Source organism: Manis javanica, chromosome 5 (assembly GCF_040802235.1).
Source record: "Manis javanica isolate MJ-LG chromosome 5, MJ_LKY, whole genome shotgun sequence".
Lineage (NCBI taxonomy): Eukaryota > Metazoa > Chordata > Mammalia > Pholidota > Manidae > Manis > Manis javanica.
This window is the reverse complement of record NC_133160.1, coordinates 88,840,691-88,857,245: the sequence shown is the minus strand read 5'-3', so window position 1 is coordinate 88,857,245 and position 16,555 is coordinate 88,840,691. Positions and strand designations below refer to the sequence as shown.

Genomic DNA, 16,555 nt, shown 5'->3' with positions numbered 1-16,555 from the left:
AACCAAAAAATTTGTAATGTCATCCTAGCTTTGTTACTAGCTGATTGTATAGCTATAAACAAGTTACTTAATCCCTCTGGATTTTAATGTTTTTTTTCCCATCACTAGAGCTGAGGGTTTGAAGTAGCCTCCTGGGTCCTTTCTAGGTATAATAATAATAATAATGAGTCTAAGAAATTACATCCCCCCCTTTTTATCTAGTTGTAAAAACTAAAAGAAGACTTCTCTATAATTTCTAAAAGTTTTAAGATAAGGGTGGTACTCCCTAAAATACTATTTACTCTTCCTTGGGGCTTGCCCCTCTGTCTTTGGGGGTGCATGGGGTTGGGGGACACAGTCCATGTGTATGTGTATTTCCCTGGTTCCCCTTTGTGGCTCCCTCCTATTCATGTTTCTTCTCCTTCCCCTCCCTTTTCCTCTTACTTATTCACCTTGCTCTTTCTCTTTTCCTTATATGGCCACAATATAGATTTGAAATAAAACATGTATTCCTTGTTGGTTAACTGAATAGCACACTATTGTTCATGTCAGATCTATAACACATTTTGTTAAAGGAAAAAAATAAGCTGCTGCTTATTGGCCCTCAACTGACTTTTCTCAGTCAAAAAAGAAATGAAAAGGTTTGTCAGCCAGGCTCGAATTTAGCCTTTAATCTTCTACAGCTGTAGTAAAGATATGAGAAAATTCTTTGGTATATCTTCACTAAATTTGACACTGCAAACTCTTTATAATAAATAAATAAACAATAGAAGTGTGAAGACCAATTAAATAGCCCAAATGTGAGACAGAATAAAGTTTTAAGGCCCTCAGAGGTGTCCCAGAACTGTCTGAGCACGCCCCGGTGACTGGCCTCATAGAATATTAATTTTATCTTGAAACTGACAGCCCTGTAGCTTGGGATAAGCTTTTTCATTCTCTGTGATTCTGCTTTCTCTTTTTCCAAACACCATAAACCAGACTATAAAATGTGAGAATTATGGAGGCTTAAAATGTACAAAGTGCTAAAACATTTAAAATAAACAGTTATTCACAGAAACAAATAGCCAACATCCTTACCTCTGGAATAAGTTGGAAAATTGCATTGGAAAAAAGAGTCCCAATAGCCAGCCCTACAAAATAGGTCAAAATCTTAGGGAAGTAAGATTTCTTTATCAATGGAGTCAAAATGAGTCCAAGGAGAGATGCCAAATTAATAATTGTCACTGACAGGAATCCATATCCCCAAACTGTAGATCAGAGGGAAAAGAATAGAAATTAATCACAGCAAAGGAACTAAATGTAATCTTACTGTACATCAAGGTGGAAAGAATTTTTTTAGTAACTTGAAACAGGTATCTTCTTTAAAATAAAATCTTCTCAATGAAAATTATAAGGAAAACTGAGAACATAAATACAGCATAATAAATTAATTGTAACACTGCCTATGTTTTCATCAGTCCTAAATCATCATTATGGGAACAAAGAATTTCATAGCTTGTAGGAAATTTGGAAAAGATCTAAAATGGTGACAAACAATCTGAGACCCACAGGCTCCAAGCCGCCTAGTTTCATCTATGGCTCAAAGCCTACCTTAAAACTCAGCCTTTCAGAGGAACACTGAGGCAGTGTGTATTTCAAGGTGCAGGAGGATGGGGGGAGGGTCAGTGTGGAGATGGGTTAGCTTCAAGGTGACCACAGTTGCTGACACTAAACTTATCATAATCCCTTGTCTGCAGGAGCCTGGAGCACACTTCTTTGGAAAAGGTAGGACCTGAGCCCTCCAGCAGGGCCTCCTGGGTCCTGGGCTCAGCCCAGGGCAGGGAGCACTCAGGAAGTGAGCACAGGCCGCAGGTGGAAGTGGCTGCATTGCACAATTCATCTGCTGGGCCCAGATTAAGGCAAACATCCTGTGCAGTGGAGACCCTGGGGACAGAAGCAGATAGTGTATCTTTCATCTCTCCATCCCGGGGGCCTGGCACCCAATAAAGTGCTTAAAAATGTTGCTTAGAATGAAATGAATAAATGTTATCCTAAGCTCTCCAGCTAATGGGAAGTGTGACCTGCTGCCTCTGGGCCTCAGTTTTCCCCAGTTGTCCAAGAGTGGTTGATTGAAAGACACAATGGGTATGGAAGAGCTCCATACTTTGTGAACCCAGGACAGGATGGCAGTGCTGACTGAGTGGAAAGGGGCCTCTGGAACTGAGCAGCCTGAGGCTTTGTCTGTGGCCCCCCACACTGCACAAAGGATAACGTGAAAGGTTAGACAAGCTGCCTCTTCACCGCAGCTTCTTTAAAATGGCACTCCCAGGGGAGCACGGAAGGAACACTTCACGCTCAGTGACTGAATGCCCTGTGCCAGGCCCTGTACTGTGCAACCCACATATATTAATGCTTTTGATCCTCACAAAACCCTACGAGGTAAGGAGCACTGTTACTGCCTTCACAACAACTGAGGAAACTGAAGCACTGGGAGCTCCAGTGAGCAGCCCAAGTCACGCAGACAGAGAGCTGGACTTCAGACCCAGACAGGCTGGCTCCAGGGCCCACGCTTCTCAGCAATAAGCTTCATTACTCTTACAGAGGTGATCTAACTTTTAAGAGTCCCAAGGGGCTCAACAAAACTATACATATTTTATATTGTGCTTCATGAATACAAGATTGCTCACCATTATTCTAGTTCAAGCAATTCTATCTATAAATAAACAACCTCAGCAAATGTTTATGGAGCCTAGGATGTGGACCAAATCATGGTTCCGGCCAACAAAGAGCTTGGATCTCTTGCTTGGGGAGCTGGGGAATGTGTGGGTGTACACAAACACAAAGCAATACAAGAGACCATGGGCTGGCTACCAAATGGAAAAAAACAGATACTGAATGTTACTATGTTACCACAAGGATCGTCACAGCACTGACCATGGCTTTATCTTCTCCAGCCGCTTTCCTATCAGTTCCAGACTCCTGACCATGCCCTACAAAGTCATCCCTGTGGGCCTATAAAGGTCCACCTCATTGCCATTCATCACCTTATCACCCGAAACAATACTCACTACGCCCCTCAGACTTACCACTTGGAGAAAATTCTCAATCCCACACCTTCCTCCATGACCTATCTATGCGTAATTTCCCTGAACTTAAACAGTCTTCTATCCCATCACGAGCGTACATGCATTCATTCATTCAACAAATACTTACAATCTCGTTGGATAGACAGGACACATACATGTTGAAACTAAAGTAAAAATGGCAAACTTTGGAATACCAAATAGAGGCAAAGACACATACATATATTGAAATGCATCCCTTCTCCTGAGAAATGCTGCTCTACTACCTTTGTTCACTATCTCCATAACAGAAAAAGCCTTAGGATCAATGCGAATTTCTCTTCTCACCAACAGTCAAGTCCATAGAGGACTGGTGATCAAACTATCAAGTCTGCTTATCCTCACTCTGGCTTCTCCATATGCCTTGAGTTCAGGCCCTCATCATCTCTCACCCCCTCACCTAGCACACAGTTATCTGACTGGTCTTCCACTACTTGACACAGCCACCAGACTCATTATCCGAACACACCTCTGATCACCTACTGCCTGTATTCAAAACGGCCCTTCATAAGCCAGCCCCCACACACAACCGCTCCAGTGTTATTTCGCCCCTTCTCAACACGGCCTTTATGCAGACACAATGTCCACCAAATACAAAATTGCTTTTATTTGTGGTTGTCTATCTGGAAACATCTGCCTTCATTGCCTGAGAGACTCCCAAGGGGCTCTCCAGGCCGACTCAGACTCCTCTACAGAGCTCTGCTAGCCCCTCCGGAGGGCAGTCTCTTGCTTCTCAAGTTCCCCATAGCTTTCAGTTAAAGGTAATTGTACCACTTTCCATTTCTTTGTGCTCCAGTAATATTATCACTTATATATTTGCCTATGTAATACAAATTATGAGATTTTCAAGGAAAGGGGCTATGTTTTACTCATCTTCAGTGTCTAGAATATTGCCCAGCAAATAGCACACCTTCTTTGATGAATGAATTAATGAATGTCATATTTCAAGGTGCTGCTCAGAAAACTCTGTCAGAAAAACACCAATTCATTTGCTTATCTGGTCTTTCTAACCTTCCTTACTTACTGTGCACATTTACCAGAACAATTTGGGGAACTCTGGGAATGTGAATCATTAGGCTCTAGGCACACTGCATAGTGTCCCCTTCTTGTATTTTGGGTCATTATTCAGAAAAAAATAATCCATTCACCCACTCAACTAGCACACCAAAGAACGTACCAGTATAAAAATATTCCTTGCACATCTCCATGTATACATGGAGCTCCCTCTAATGATCTGTTTCAGATAGACTCCTTCTCTCTGCTACTTAGTGAACTCTAAAGATTTTAATCAATTTCCAAGTAATATTAGTTGGACACCCACTAGGTATTAAGATTCTTCTAACAACTTCACCTATTTTAACTCACTTAATTCTCATATTTCATAGAGTTTTTATGAGAATAAAATAAAACCAGTTAATGCAGTCCCTGAAATATAGTAGGTCTTCAACAAATGTTGTTATTATTTTCAAAAAAATTTGTAAGTAGTCCATAATATAAATTTCAGTTCATTTAGCTAATTGTTATACAGTAAATGAATAACACACTAGAAGCCAGGAGCCCTGGGCTCTCCTTTTATCTCAGGTATTGTTCCTAGAAGAAGCCATTTAACCTCTCCACAAGCTTAGACTTAATGTCATCACTTCTATTGAAAAGTTGGACAATGTGGTCTCAGGGATGCTACAAGTAGAATTCCTTTATTCCTACCTATTATTTGAATTAAACACCATCCTTTGACCTCCTCAAAAAAAATTTGAGGCAATTTTGGGTGAATAAATTATTGCTAAAACTTTACTTATCTCCTAAAGAATTTAATTTACCATCAGTTTATTGCATCATCAATATGAGTTTATAAAGCACCTGAAAGGCAATTTCAAAAACACCTCAAAATGTGAGGTCTTTGGCAAATGAGACTATTTTATCCAGCCACTGATATATCAGTGTAAATGTGTTCATAAAATCCTAGTATCGTGAGTCTTTGGGATTACTTTTTTGTTGTTTTTCATTTCTTCAAATGAGCTCAGAATTGACTCTATATTAAATGAACTTTTATATCAAGAATCCAGTGCATTATTTAAAAAATAATTTCTTTGTGGGAAAATAATAGGCTTATGCAGGGACCAGGAAATGGAGTGAATCTATGGACACAAGTATAAGAAGAGCAAAAGACATAGTCTCCCTGCTCTGTGCCAGGTGCTGTTCTAGGCACTCTTACATAGTAACTCATTTGGCACCCCTAACAATTCTCTAAGGAAAGTACTATTATTATTTCCATTTTACAGATGAGATAGCTGTGGTACAGAGACATTAAATAAGCTGCTCAACATCACCTGTACTAAAGTGAAACAATTTGTATGTTAAACCAAATAAAGGCAATATATTGTTAAGTTAAACCTCTTAGATCAGTAATAATGAGCATTCTACTAGTTTCCCTAATTCTCCAGATACTTTTCTATACCTTTTCCTATGCCATCCCATCCACTGCAGCCCCATTTCAATTCCTAAGATAATGTGCACCCTAAGAGGCATTTCTCTCTTTCTTGGGGCCTCTGTCCAAATATTTGGTGCATTTCTGATCTTCTAATTTAGAATATTGATTTTTCCATTTTACGACTTTGCAGTGTTGACCTTAAAAATTCTCACTTCCTTTTTCCCCCTTCTTTTTCTACCTCCTAGTTTCTGAGATAGAGTACCCATGGGAACTCAGGTTAAAAACACTACTGAGTATCCATAATTAACTTGCACAGAATATATTTGCTTTTTCTGAGCCTCTCCTCCTGTACAGAATTATGCACATATCAGATAAATTGTATTTAACAGACATATATATATATATATATATAGCATCTAACTCTGAGCCAGATAACATTTTAAATGCTTTACAAATATTGAGTTATTTAATCCTTATAGCAACCTTATGAGAAAGGCACTACTTTAGGTGAAAAAACTGAGGCAGAAAAACATAAAGTTATGTGCCTAACATAGCTGGAAAATTACAGAGCTGGGATTTGAACCCAGGTGGGCTGACTTCAGAATCTATGCTTTACTATGTTATACTTAGTAAATGTTAGTATATAAGCCATTTGCTGATTTTTTTAATCTAAAGTGCAAACTATGTTAAACAGGCTTGTAAAAATATAAACATATTTCCATTTAGTACATACTGTAGAAAAATATTTGCTCTAACAATCATCTCTGAAATTACTGTTACTCACAAAATTGCTATTTATATTGATAAAGTATGCTTGGTGATTTCTCTTTGCATATATAAATACAGAAAATAAAAAAGAACATGAGTTCTGAAGCTAAGACAGCCCTAGTCTGAACTTGGCTCTACCATATATACACGTTGCATACATGGGAGCAAAATGACTAAACTCTCTGTACCTCAGGTCTGTTGGCTATAAAACAGGAATAACATAGTTCCTATTTCATACAGTTGTACAAAGATTAAATGAGTTAATATGTGTAAAGACCTTGGAATAGCACCTGCCACACAGTAAGTACTACATAAGAGTCAGCTATTATTAATTTTGTTACAGCTGCTTATTTTGTTACTACTGTTATTCATACACAGTTAACCTCTGTACAACTTGGGTTTCAACTGTGTGAGTCCACTTACCCATGGGTTTTTCAATAAATCTACTGGAAAATTTTTTTGGAGATTTGCCACTATTTGAAAAAACATTTTCGTTTCTCTAGCTTACTTTATTGTAAGAATACAGTATATAATACATATAACATACAAAATGGGGGTTAATTGGCTGTTTATGCTATCAGTAAGGCTTCAGTAAGTATCAGTAGTTAAGTTCTGGGGGAGTCAAAAGTTATATGTAGATATTCAGCTGCACAGAAAGTCAGTGCCCGACCCCTGTGTTGTTCAAGGATCAACTGTATAGAGAGATCAGAGTATTTATATATACACAAAGGAATCCAAAAGTGAGTAAAACAGGCACTTCCTTTGTTAAGGTTTCCCTTTTCTTCTCTATCTTTATTTTCTTTATATTCTCTATTTATACTCACATTAGAGATGCTCACTTAAACCAGTGGCTTCTAAGATGACAAATCTCTGGATTCGGCCTGTTCTTTGAGCTCCCAATGTGTGCTTGCCACTGCCTGTTGGACATCTCTCTTTGTTGGTCTACATCAATGCCTCAAACTCACCATGTCAAAAAATATCCTCTTGGACCTCACCACTCACTTCCTCTGCCACAAACCACTCGTCCCCAGTCTTCTCCATCCTGAGAAGTGGTGCAACCATTTGTCCATTTCCAATGGCTCAAACCTTGATCACTTTACTTTCTCCCACGTCCAATCCAAAGGCAACTGTTTTAGCAGTCTCCAAAATCCACCCCGAAACTGGTCATGTCTCCTCACTCCTACTTCTCCCACTCAATCCAACTCCCCATCATTCTGAGCACCAACACCGAGCAGCAGCCTCCTCACCAATTTCCTTGCTTCTGCTATTACCCCATTACAATCTATTCTTCAAAGCGCAGGTAGAAGAATCTTTTACAAACAAGTAAAATCACATAACTCCCTGTTGAGAGCCTCCAGTGTCTTCTTACCACATCTGAATACAATCCAATCAGTTCACCACACCCTACAAGGCTGCGGGCTCCCCCAAAGCGTCCTCCCCTTCTAGTCTCTCTTCTGCTCACTGTGCTCCAGACACACAGGCTCTCTTGCTGCTCCTTACGAATGCCACTCATTCCCAGGCTTATGCTGACTGTTCCCTCCACCAACACTGCTCATCCCTCACAGACCTTGCCATGGCCTTCTCTCTCCGTCAGGACTTGGTTCAAATGTAATATCAGAAAGGCCTCCCTTAACCTGTCTGAAATCACACTCACTCCCTACCCCTTTCTATCCCTTACCTACTTTATTTTGTTCATGGCATTTATCACTGTGAAGTTATACTATTTATCTGCTTGTTTATATAAATGTTTATTATTTCTCTTCCCTATTATATTGTAAGGCCTAAAAGGACAGGGAATTTTTCTTCCTGTTTGTTACTGGTTTCTCAATGCACAGAACAGTACTTGAAATTTTGTTCAATAAACATTTATTAAATGAACAAATGAACAAAAGGTAAGAATTAAAATATCCATGTGGGGCAAGTTAACAATTTGGAGATACCAAGAAACTGCACACAGCTAGCAGACAGACTCCATGAACAACTGGTTCATCTCATTTGTGAAACAAACTCCTCTTTTCTACTTTTTTAAGTATGTGAACTATACAGTAAGTACCCACTTGTTCTATTGCATTTTAAAATTGTAGCAGATTATACCTTTAGAATGCAATATCTATGGCAATACCATCAAAAGTAATTAAAATAGTCCCTGGCATTTTCTTTCATTTATGAAAATCAAAGAGGTAATAATTAGGTACCTTAAGATTCAATCTGAAACCTCCCTAGTTCCCTTACCCCTTACTGACAATTACAGATAAACTGACTGATTTTGAAATAACGTAAGCACAGGGTAGTGGAAATGAACTGATCAATTATAAGCCAAATACTTAATGTGCAATCCAATATGCACAGCATAAACATATGTTGTTTAAAATCAAGAATTGCATTTTACAGTTTTTAAATGGTACCAACTATAATTTTGAGTCTACAAATATGAGAGTATAACTTATGAAGCTTATATGAGTTCTAATTATTCCTATTCTAAATACTTGCAGAACATAAGTAGTTTACCAAGGGGTTCAAATGTAGATTATTAAAAGGCAATAAAGCAGAACAAGAAGTATGTTAACTTCATTTCCGACTAGCCCATAGACTTTCAAACAAATGGGAGGGAAAGCTTCCAACATACCTTCTGAAAGACTTGGTTTTGTTTTGTGTTTGGGCCGATCCTCACAGGGGTGAAAGTTCAGTTGCTGTAAGACTGCTGGACAGATGACAGAGAAGTTTGAGCTGGTTATCTGGGTAGCATTTGAAAAGCCATGAAGGGAAAAGATCTCTTCAGCAGATAAACACTGAAATAGAAGAAACAAAGTAAACATATATGTGCTGGCCTAAAAAGAGAAGTCAAGCAAAGATACTACAAAGAGACACAGAATATTTCATCTAGACACACAGCACTAATTCTATACAAAAGCTCACTACAGAAATGTATGGACCCCTAAAATTGTAAAGCAGCCCCCACTTCTGTAAACGTAGAAACCAGAATGGTATTGAGAACTCAAAAGGTGATGTTAATTGTCTGACCATAAGGTACTGTAATTTCCTTTACAACAGAACCAACAAAACTACAACTGTAAGATTTTGGTCCAAGGAAATCACCACCGATCATAAAGGAGAGACAAAAACAGATCAGATACACCATGACCTACACAGTTGTCAAAAACTAGAACTGCAACTGCCTTAAAGAAAATGAACCTTTCAACTTCTTTTTTTTTCAAATGTCTAAGTATGTGCTTAAAGTTGTTCCTCGTACAACACATGTTCCTTCCTTTGAGATCATGACGATGAGAGTGGTATGCTGTACCTAGCAGAAGTGACACCGCGGTCCGTACTGTTAACAGTCTTCCCTCTGGCAGAGAACAGGGGATAATAAATGAGTGGAGGGAAAAAACAGCTAAGCAGCCAACTGCCCGGGGGAAAGTATGTGCAGTTTACTCAGTGCCGTGAAGCCGCCCAGGAGCATAATTGCTAGGCTCAAAAATTGGAAAGTCCATGTGGTTAAACTGCCCACTGCATGATTCCAGGAATAAACGGGTGCATAGCATAAACACAAAACAGCCTTGTGTACCTGCAAGGAAGTCTTAATCTACTTAGACTTCAAGTTCCTCCAGCTTTAAAACAGGAGGAAAAGGGGAAGCTGCCCAGGGATAATTTCCAAAGTCTTCTCAGAATTAACATTCTAACACTTCCTAAAACTTGACAACTGGTAGCAATTCTCTTTAGACACAAATTTTGACTCATTAGTGAGTCAGGAAGCCCACTTACAATGTGACAGTCAGCATTTTATAAGGAAGTAAAAAACAATGTAATAGAAATTATAGAGGGAATTACACATAAAAATAAATATTGTTTACTCAAACTTTTTCCTCAGTTACACATTTTACATTCCACACACATTATACTGGATCAGTGTAAAATCCATCTTTTTCTGTAAATAGCAGTCCAAGTGGCAAAGTCACTACCCTTAAGGGTGCCCAAATCGCCCACTGTACATCACTGAAGACACTCTCCTTCACACAATTAGGAAAAAGAAAAAAAAAACAGTGCAGTCAAAAGAATATATAATTGATCCTGTAAAATAGCTTAGAGTCTTGGTCTGCTCAGCATCTGTGCAGAAGCTGGGCAGTGGTCATGGATACTACTACTTTGACAGGAGTAACTCCTCAATGTCCAGAAAAAAACAAGGAGGTGGAGAGATGACAGAACTCTAGGCCTTGCTTGTTGATAAGAGAATGAGGACAGAATAATAGTATGGCAGAGCTGAACTAAGGCAGGCCTGATTTTTTAAAAATAGCTCTCTCCCACCATGGAGAATGAAGTTTTATACAGCAGCCTGTCTGACTTTACAACCTTGATGCTTTATTATGCTTTAATTTAACAAAGTGGAACCTGAAACAAAGACAGCAGTTGTCTAAGAAAGGGCGGTGTTTCCCCTGAACAGGGACAAACAGGATGAGAGCCAGAGCAGTGAGGGTGACCTAGACTGGCAGAACCACGGAGGATGTTCAAACATCCCCCAACACACGTTAACCCCCAAAACAAACAACAAGTTATGAAACTAGCAGGATCCACAAGGGCTCCTTAGAAAACCACTCAGAGTGACTAGCCTGAACAGTATGTGCCTGCATAAAACTTCCTGGGCTTTCATCATCTGCTCCACATCGAGGTACTGAGCTTTTCTCCCTTCCATCTATTTGTTTTTATAGCATTGCTGTTCTTAAGAGTGCCACCCTGGTGGCTGCTGAGGCCTTTTGAGCTTCGTGCTATCAGAGGCAAATTCCAGCCAGCAGGCATCCTAATGTTCAGTGGGTTGACTTTTTCCCAAAGGCATATTTTTCAATTTTGAGTTCAACTCCTATTTGTTAGTGTCTTGCCACATTAATATGATCTCAAATGGGCACTATATATACATGAAATGCCAAGGTAAGGGGATTTAGACACCTATGATAGATGAGACCCCAAGTTATGTTCAAAATCATTTTAGCAAATAGTTCCACACATTTCTTCTTTTGCTTCCTCTACTCCTTCCTCCCCAGTTCTTACTAGTCAGAAGTCTTTTTTTGCTTCTTTCCTAAACATATCTCCATGGGAAAGCTGGGGGCTGGTGCAGGGAGTGGACAGAGGGAAGGCTGAATGATTAGGGCAGGTTCCTCCTTCAACACGTTATATAGCTGAAATCTACTTACAATAAATGCCAAAGAGGCAAGACTTGAAATTATAGTTTAGATAAAGACACAGAGTCACTCGATTAAACTACAGTCAGGTCCTCCTAAGCCCACGAGGAACTGGGGAATGTGAATCCGTCCTCATGAGGCCTGCATTCCCAAGTCTAGCAAGAAGGGGTGCTGAGTCAGTTTACAGAGAATCCCCCACCCTGCATATCTGATCCCCCTGGTCTGCCATCCGCCAGAATGCTGTTAAGCCCGTTTAACCAAAATACCGGCCTCCCTCTGATATCCTCTCAGTAATATTCCATCCACTGACTCACCCTGCTCCATGGCTAGAAGCCCCACTTGGCCAGGATGCATTACGAATTGAGTCCATTTCTATACTGAGGTCTCTTTTCCTCTATTTCAATAGTTCTTGAATGAAATGTTTTTTATCACTTTAGCTATTGACAAGCTCTGGTGTTCTTTAGCAATACCAAGTTTAATGACCATGTAATTATATCCATGTAACCATATTATTACATATCACATAATTCTTTCCTTCATTATTGTATCATACAATATCAGTGGGAGAAGTGGAAGGTGGGGAAGGTGGAGGACAATCAAGAGAGAAATAGTACAAAGACATTAAGTCATGACACTTTCCTTCAAGAAACCTAAATAACTGTGGGAGAAATAAATCAGATACACCTGTATCTATAAAACCATAGAGAAAACCATAAATTCAAAGAGACATAATGATAAAGAACTATGAGAACTATGAGAGTTCATTAAAAGGAGAAATGATATGCAAGGAAATTGTCAAAAACAGCTTTGAGGTCAGAACTCCAGGAAAGTCGAAAGAGGACGTTGCTGCTGGTATGACTCGGGAGTTAAGGAAAAGAAACACATTTGGGTGGGTGGTGGTCAGCTTGGTTTTAGACATTTTGAGTTGCAATGCCTGTGGCTTACCAGGGGAGGAGATCATCAGGACAGAGCCTAGGAAGAAGGGAAAAGCTCTGAGAATGCACATATGTTTGTGCAAAAGCAGGAACGGGAGCTGGAGAACAAGAGAGCAAGATAAGCCCAAAGCATAAGAAAAAATCCAGTGAACTGAAGTGAATGCCTACTGTTCTGTCCACCTGAGACCCCTTCCCCGCCATTTGGTAACAGGCCGCCCTCCTGCCACGGGAGCTTCCTTCTTTGCGCATCAGTTGAGGCTGACCCGGGGACACAGGACCCAGACCTGTCCACTTTCTGGCAGTTACTGAAGAAATCTTTTTCCACTAGGATTGCTGTGAGTCTGGCGGACTTTTAGGCCATTTTTTCCACCATTCAAGAGAAGATGAACTACAAGCAGAGAAAGAGAAGCTGCCAATAGCATCCCTAACCCCCAGACACAGCTGTGCCAAAAGCTGGCCCGGCTCTTTGGTCACCTGAGCCAATGAATTCCCTTATTGAGTGAAGCTAATTAAAGTTTAGTTTCTTTCACTTACAAATAAAGAATCCTGACTGAAATATGAAGTTATTATTTATAAGGCATTTTTAAATGAATGCCTTATAGCTAGCAAATGAATGCTACATCCAGAACCCATGGGAAGACAAAACGATAAGCTTTCTTGCTCTTAAAACCATCTCCATTCTTCTTTTCTCAACACATGAGCTGTTTTCTCTGCTTTGCTGTCTTGTCAAATGGCTCCCATTAAATAATACAAAACAATTGGACTATGTGATCCTGTGTGCTTTATGCTAAGGCCTTCACACCATATCAGCAGTGAAATATCACCCCATTCAGAAGTCACCCCAGAAATGGTTTCAGATTCCATTTTGCTATGACCTGACAGTGCTTCTGTGGAAGCTGAGCAGTTCACATGTTCAATCAGGACCGTGGTAGAGCTGTGTTCTCTCCTGTGGAGGTAAAGGTAGGGAGAGAGAGCTCCTCTCAATGCATTGAGACTCGGTGACAATCAACATTAGAATGAAGCATTAAGTCCAGTCAGTTTTCTATATTGTTAAGTAAAAGAGCTACACAAACTAACTTTCATTACAAAGTCCCAAAGAGAGCCAGAGGTAGAACTGAGGTTAGAATCAAGTCTGAAAGAGCCCCATCTAACTTTCTTTAGGGACTTCTCTGCCCTGCACTGCTTTGCCACGGCTGTTGTTTTTCAGTTAGAGCTACACCCACCTTCTGGAATCTGCCAAAGGAAATGAAATGAAGTGAAACGAAACAAAAGGAAATGAAACAAAATGAAGTGAAATTATGAAATGACATGAAAGCCATGTAGCTGAGATGACAAGCCCTGTAGCTTATCCTTCCTCAGGTGAATGACAGGTCTCCTGTTCTTTGAAGAGATGCCACAGGTAAGAGGTTGAATAAGAATCCACCAAAAATCTTCATCTATCCTGTTCTTATTGAAACTAGTTCCACTTCTCTCTACCTCTCATTCATTTATTCATTCACTAAACAAAGGCTGATCTCATCTTCTCTGGGCCAGGTGTTCCAATATAGGACATGGTTTCATATTCAATAAGCTCCCCATTCAGTATCGAAAGTATATAGATGCAATGCAGGTAACTATAATACAATGTGGCAAGAAAAATCACACAGATGTGCAAGCATTGTGAGGGAAGAGGTCAGGAAGGCTTCTTGGAGGGCCAGATACCTGTGCTGAGTCTGAAGTCTAAAGAGATAAGACATGAGCCATAGAAACTTAAGTAAGACAGAAATCAGGAAAGCAAGTAAGTTATGTGATTAGTAGACAAATAAATTTAATAAAAAACAGTTAATATAGGAGTTCTGAGAAGCACATAAAAGCTATATGCTTAACATATATAATCTTTTTCAATCCCCACATCAACTACTGAAGTAGATTTTAGCAGAAAATTGAGATGAGGAAATCATATCTTAGGTTAGTTATCCAAGATGAAACAATCTATAAATGCTAAACACAGAATTCAAACCATTGTCTTGTGCCCACTGACTTGTAAGCCAATACTCTTCCTGCTATACTTTTCTGTTTTGGTGAGTTGAACACTGAGAAGAATACAAATAATGAAAGAGAGAACCATTCAGACACTGGCAAGGTATGTATATTTGTTGCCCCAATAGTGACTCAAGTCATAGAATTATATTACTCTTAGACCACATTTAGCAAAGAGATACCTCAAAAACAAAACATCAGCCAAGCTTTCTCATGGTAAGATTCAAGAGGGAAATAGAAGGTAGTCCTGATTCTTTGCCCCCAGGAGGCCCTCCTACCCAACACACAAACAGCAGTAACAGGCAGGTGCCACAGCCACACTCAGGCAGCAAACAGCCCAGAACCTGGTACCATGTGCCAATAGTTGCTGACATTGCCCTCAAGTACTCCTGTAACAGAATCACCAAACCCAGAATATCTGAGTGTGTGCCATCTTGAATGCTTTGCTTCCCTATTTTAAACCCAGTATTTTTGCTGTACAAGTAGAGAAACCAGATTGTTGGTTCATCCACTTGAGCTGCCATCACATAACCATACAACTATGAGACCAAATACAACAGTAGATTGTTAGGAATATTATTAAGAGGAGGAAAAAGTGAAGACTCAAAATAGTTATTTAATGGGAAAGAAACCTCTGGAATCCTTGAGATTATATCTACCTTAGTATTTACTAATGTTAATACAAATAATACAGTGTGCCTGGCACACAGTAGGGCTCAGTAAATACTTGTTGAATGAATAAATGAGTAAATGAATGAATGAACCCCTCACTTGTCTTCACACTATTCTTAAAAACCAATTCAAATTTTAAGTTCATAGTAGTAGCTTAAACAAAATTATGAAAAAGCAAAAGAAGTGCAAAAAGTAAAATAGACAAGTGTTTCAAATATGGCAACTAGCCAAAGATCTCAAGATAACAAATTAAATATTTAAATTTGAAAAGGGTGGTTTGAGTTTAACCATCTGAAACAACTGAACCATCCCTCTAACTCATCTGTACATGGGTGATGGCACAGTGTCCTGGACTAGTAATTTAAATGCTCCACACTGGCAGCAGGTGCAACAAAGACATGGGGGTGGTTGAGGACATCACTTCCAGGTTTACTATTGATCAATAATAGAACTTCCTAGTTTGTTCATTCAAGGTTTATTCATTATTATTACAATAAGATAAAACAGAATTTTCTAAGGTTTGAGCAAAGAACATTCTAGATAGAAGTTCCCTAGGTTTAAGAGGTGGCTAATCACATGATCCCAACTCTGTTTCCCCAAGATTCATATTTTTCATTTTTCCCTCCTTATACTTATACTTTATATAAGGTTTCCTTATACTTCTTACCAAGCCACTATGACAATGAGGCACCACCACCCATAAATGCACACTCACGCGCGCACGCGCGCACACACGTGCACATACTCACATTCACTCTCAAAACTTTTCCTAGAGAGGAAATAAAAAGTGCCCTTCCTAGATATATTATTTAAAACAGAAAGATACCTTGTTTCATGATACATTGTTAAGGGAAGAGACTATTATGAAATAATAGCTATAGGTATGACACTTATAAATAAGGTTACATAAAATCTGGAGATACATGCTTTAAAATAACAGTATATATTTCTGGATGGTGAAGTTATGGGTGATTTTTTTTTCTCTTCTGTTTCTCTATATTGGCCAAAGTTTTAGATAATATACATGTATTCAGTTTCCAATTAGAAAAATAACATTAACTCATGGGGGGTTTAAAATCTCTTTTTCTCAGTTCCTCCAAACACAAGATAAGCTGGATGTTTTTTTTTAATTTTGTTAAAGAAAAAGAAATTTTAAAAGGTATGATATGCTTTTTAAAATAGGTTTACAAAATTTTCTGAGTTAACCATAGCTATTGACAAGTTTCTCAGCCCTTGCCTATTTCACATTCAGTTTCTCAAGACTAAATGCCTGGCAGTTTCAGAGCACAGATAGTCTGGATTCTTGGTTTCCTGGGCCTGACCTGCCTCCAGGTGGCAAGGGCCACCCTACTTTACTTCACCTATGAAATAGATCCCCAGACCTTCTCCCCTTGCTGCCAAGATCAAAGGCCTTTAACTTCACTGCTCACCTGAGGCCTCCTATTCAGGCCTCCCAGGGGTAAGCAAGCAGGGCGTGCCTTT

General features: G+C 39.3%; 1 protein-coding gene across 2 annotated transcripts in view; it reads right to left on the bottom strand.

Moving 5' to 3' along the window:
• Positions 1-16,555, bottom strand: part of SLC39A8 (solute carrier family 39 member 8) — a 77,756-nt gene that overhangs the window by 47,433 nt on the left and 13,768 nt on the right. For both annotated transcript variants that reach the window (XM_017651442.3, XM_037020121.2), the window contains exons 3-4: positions 8,903-9,065; positions 1,057-1,226 (exon numbers count right to left, since the gene is read on the bottom strand). In XM_017651442.3, coding sequence (XP_017506931.2) covers positions 1,057-1,226; positions 8,903-9,065 — 333 coding nt within the window. The remainder of the gene's footprint in view (positions 1-1,056; positions 1,227-8,902; positions 9,066-16,555) is intronic.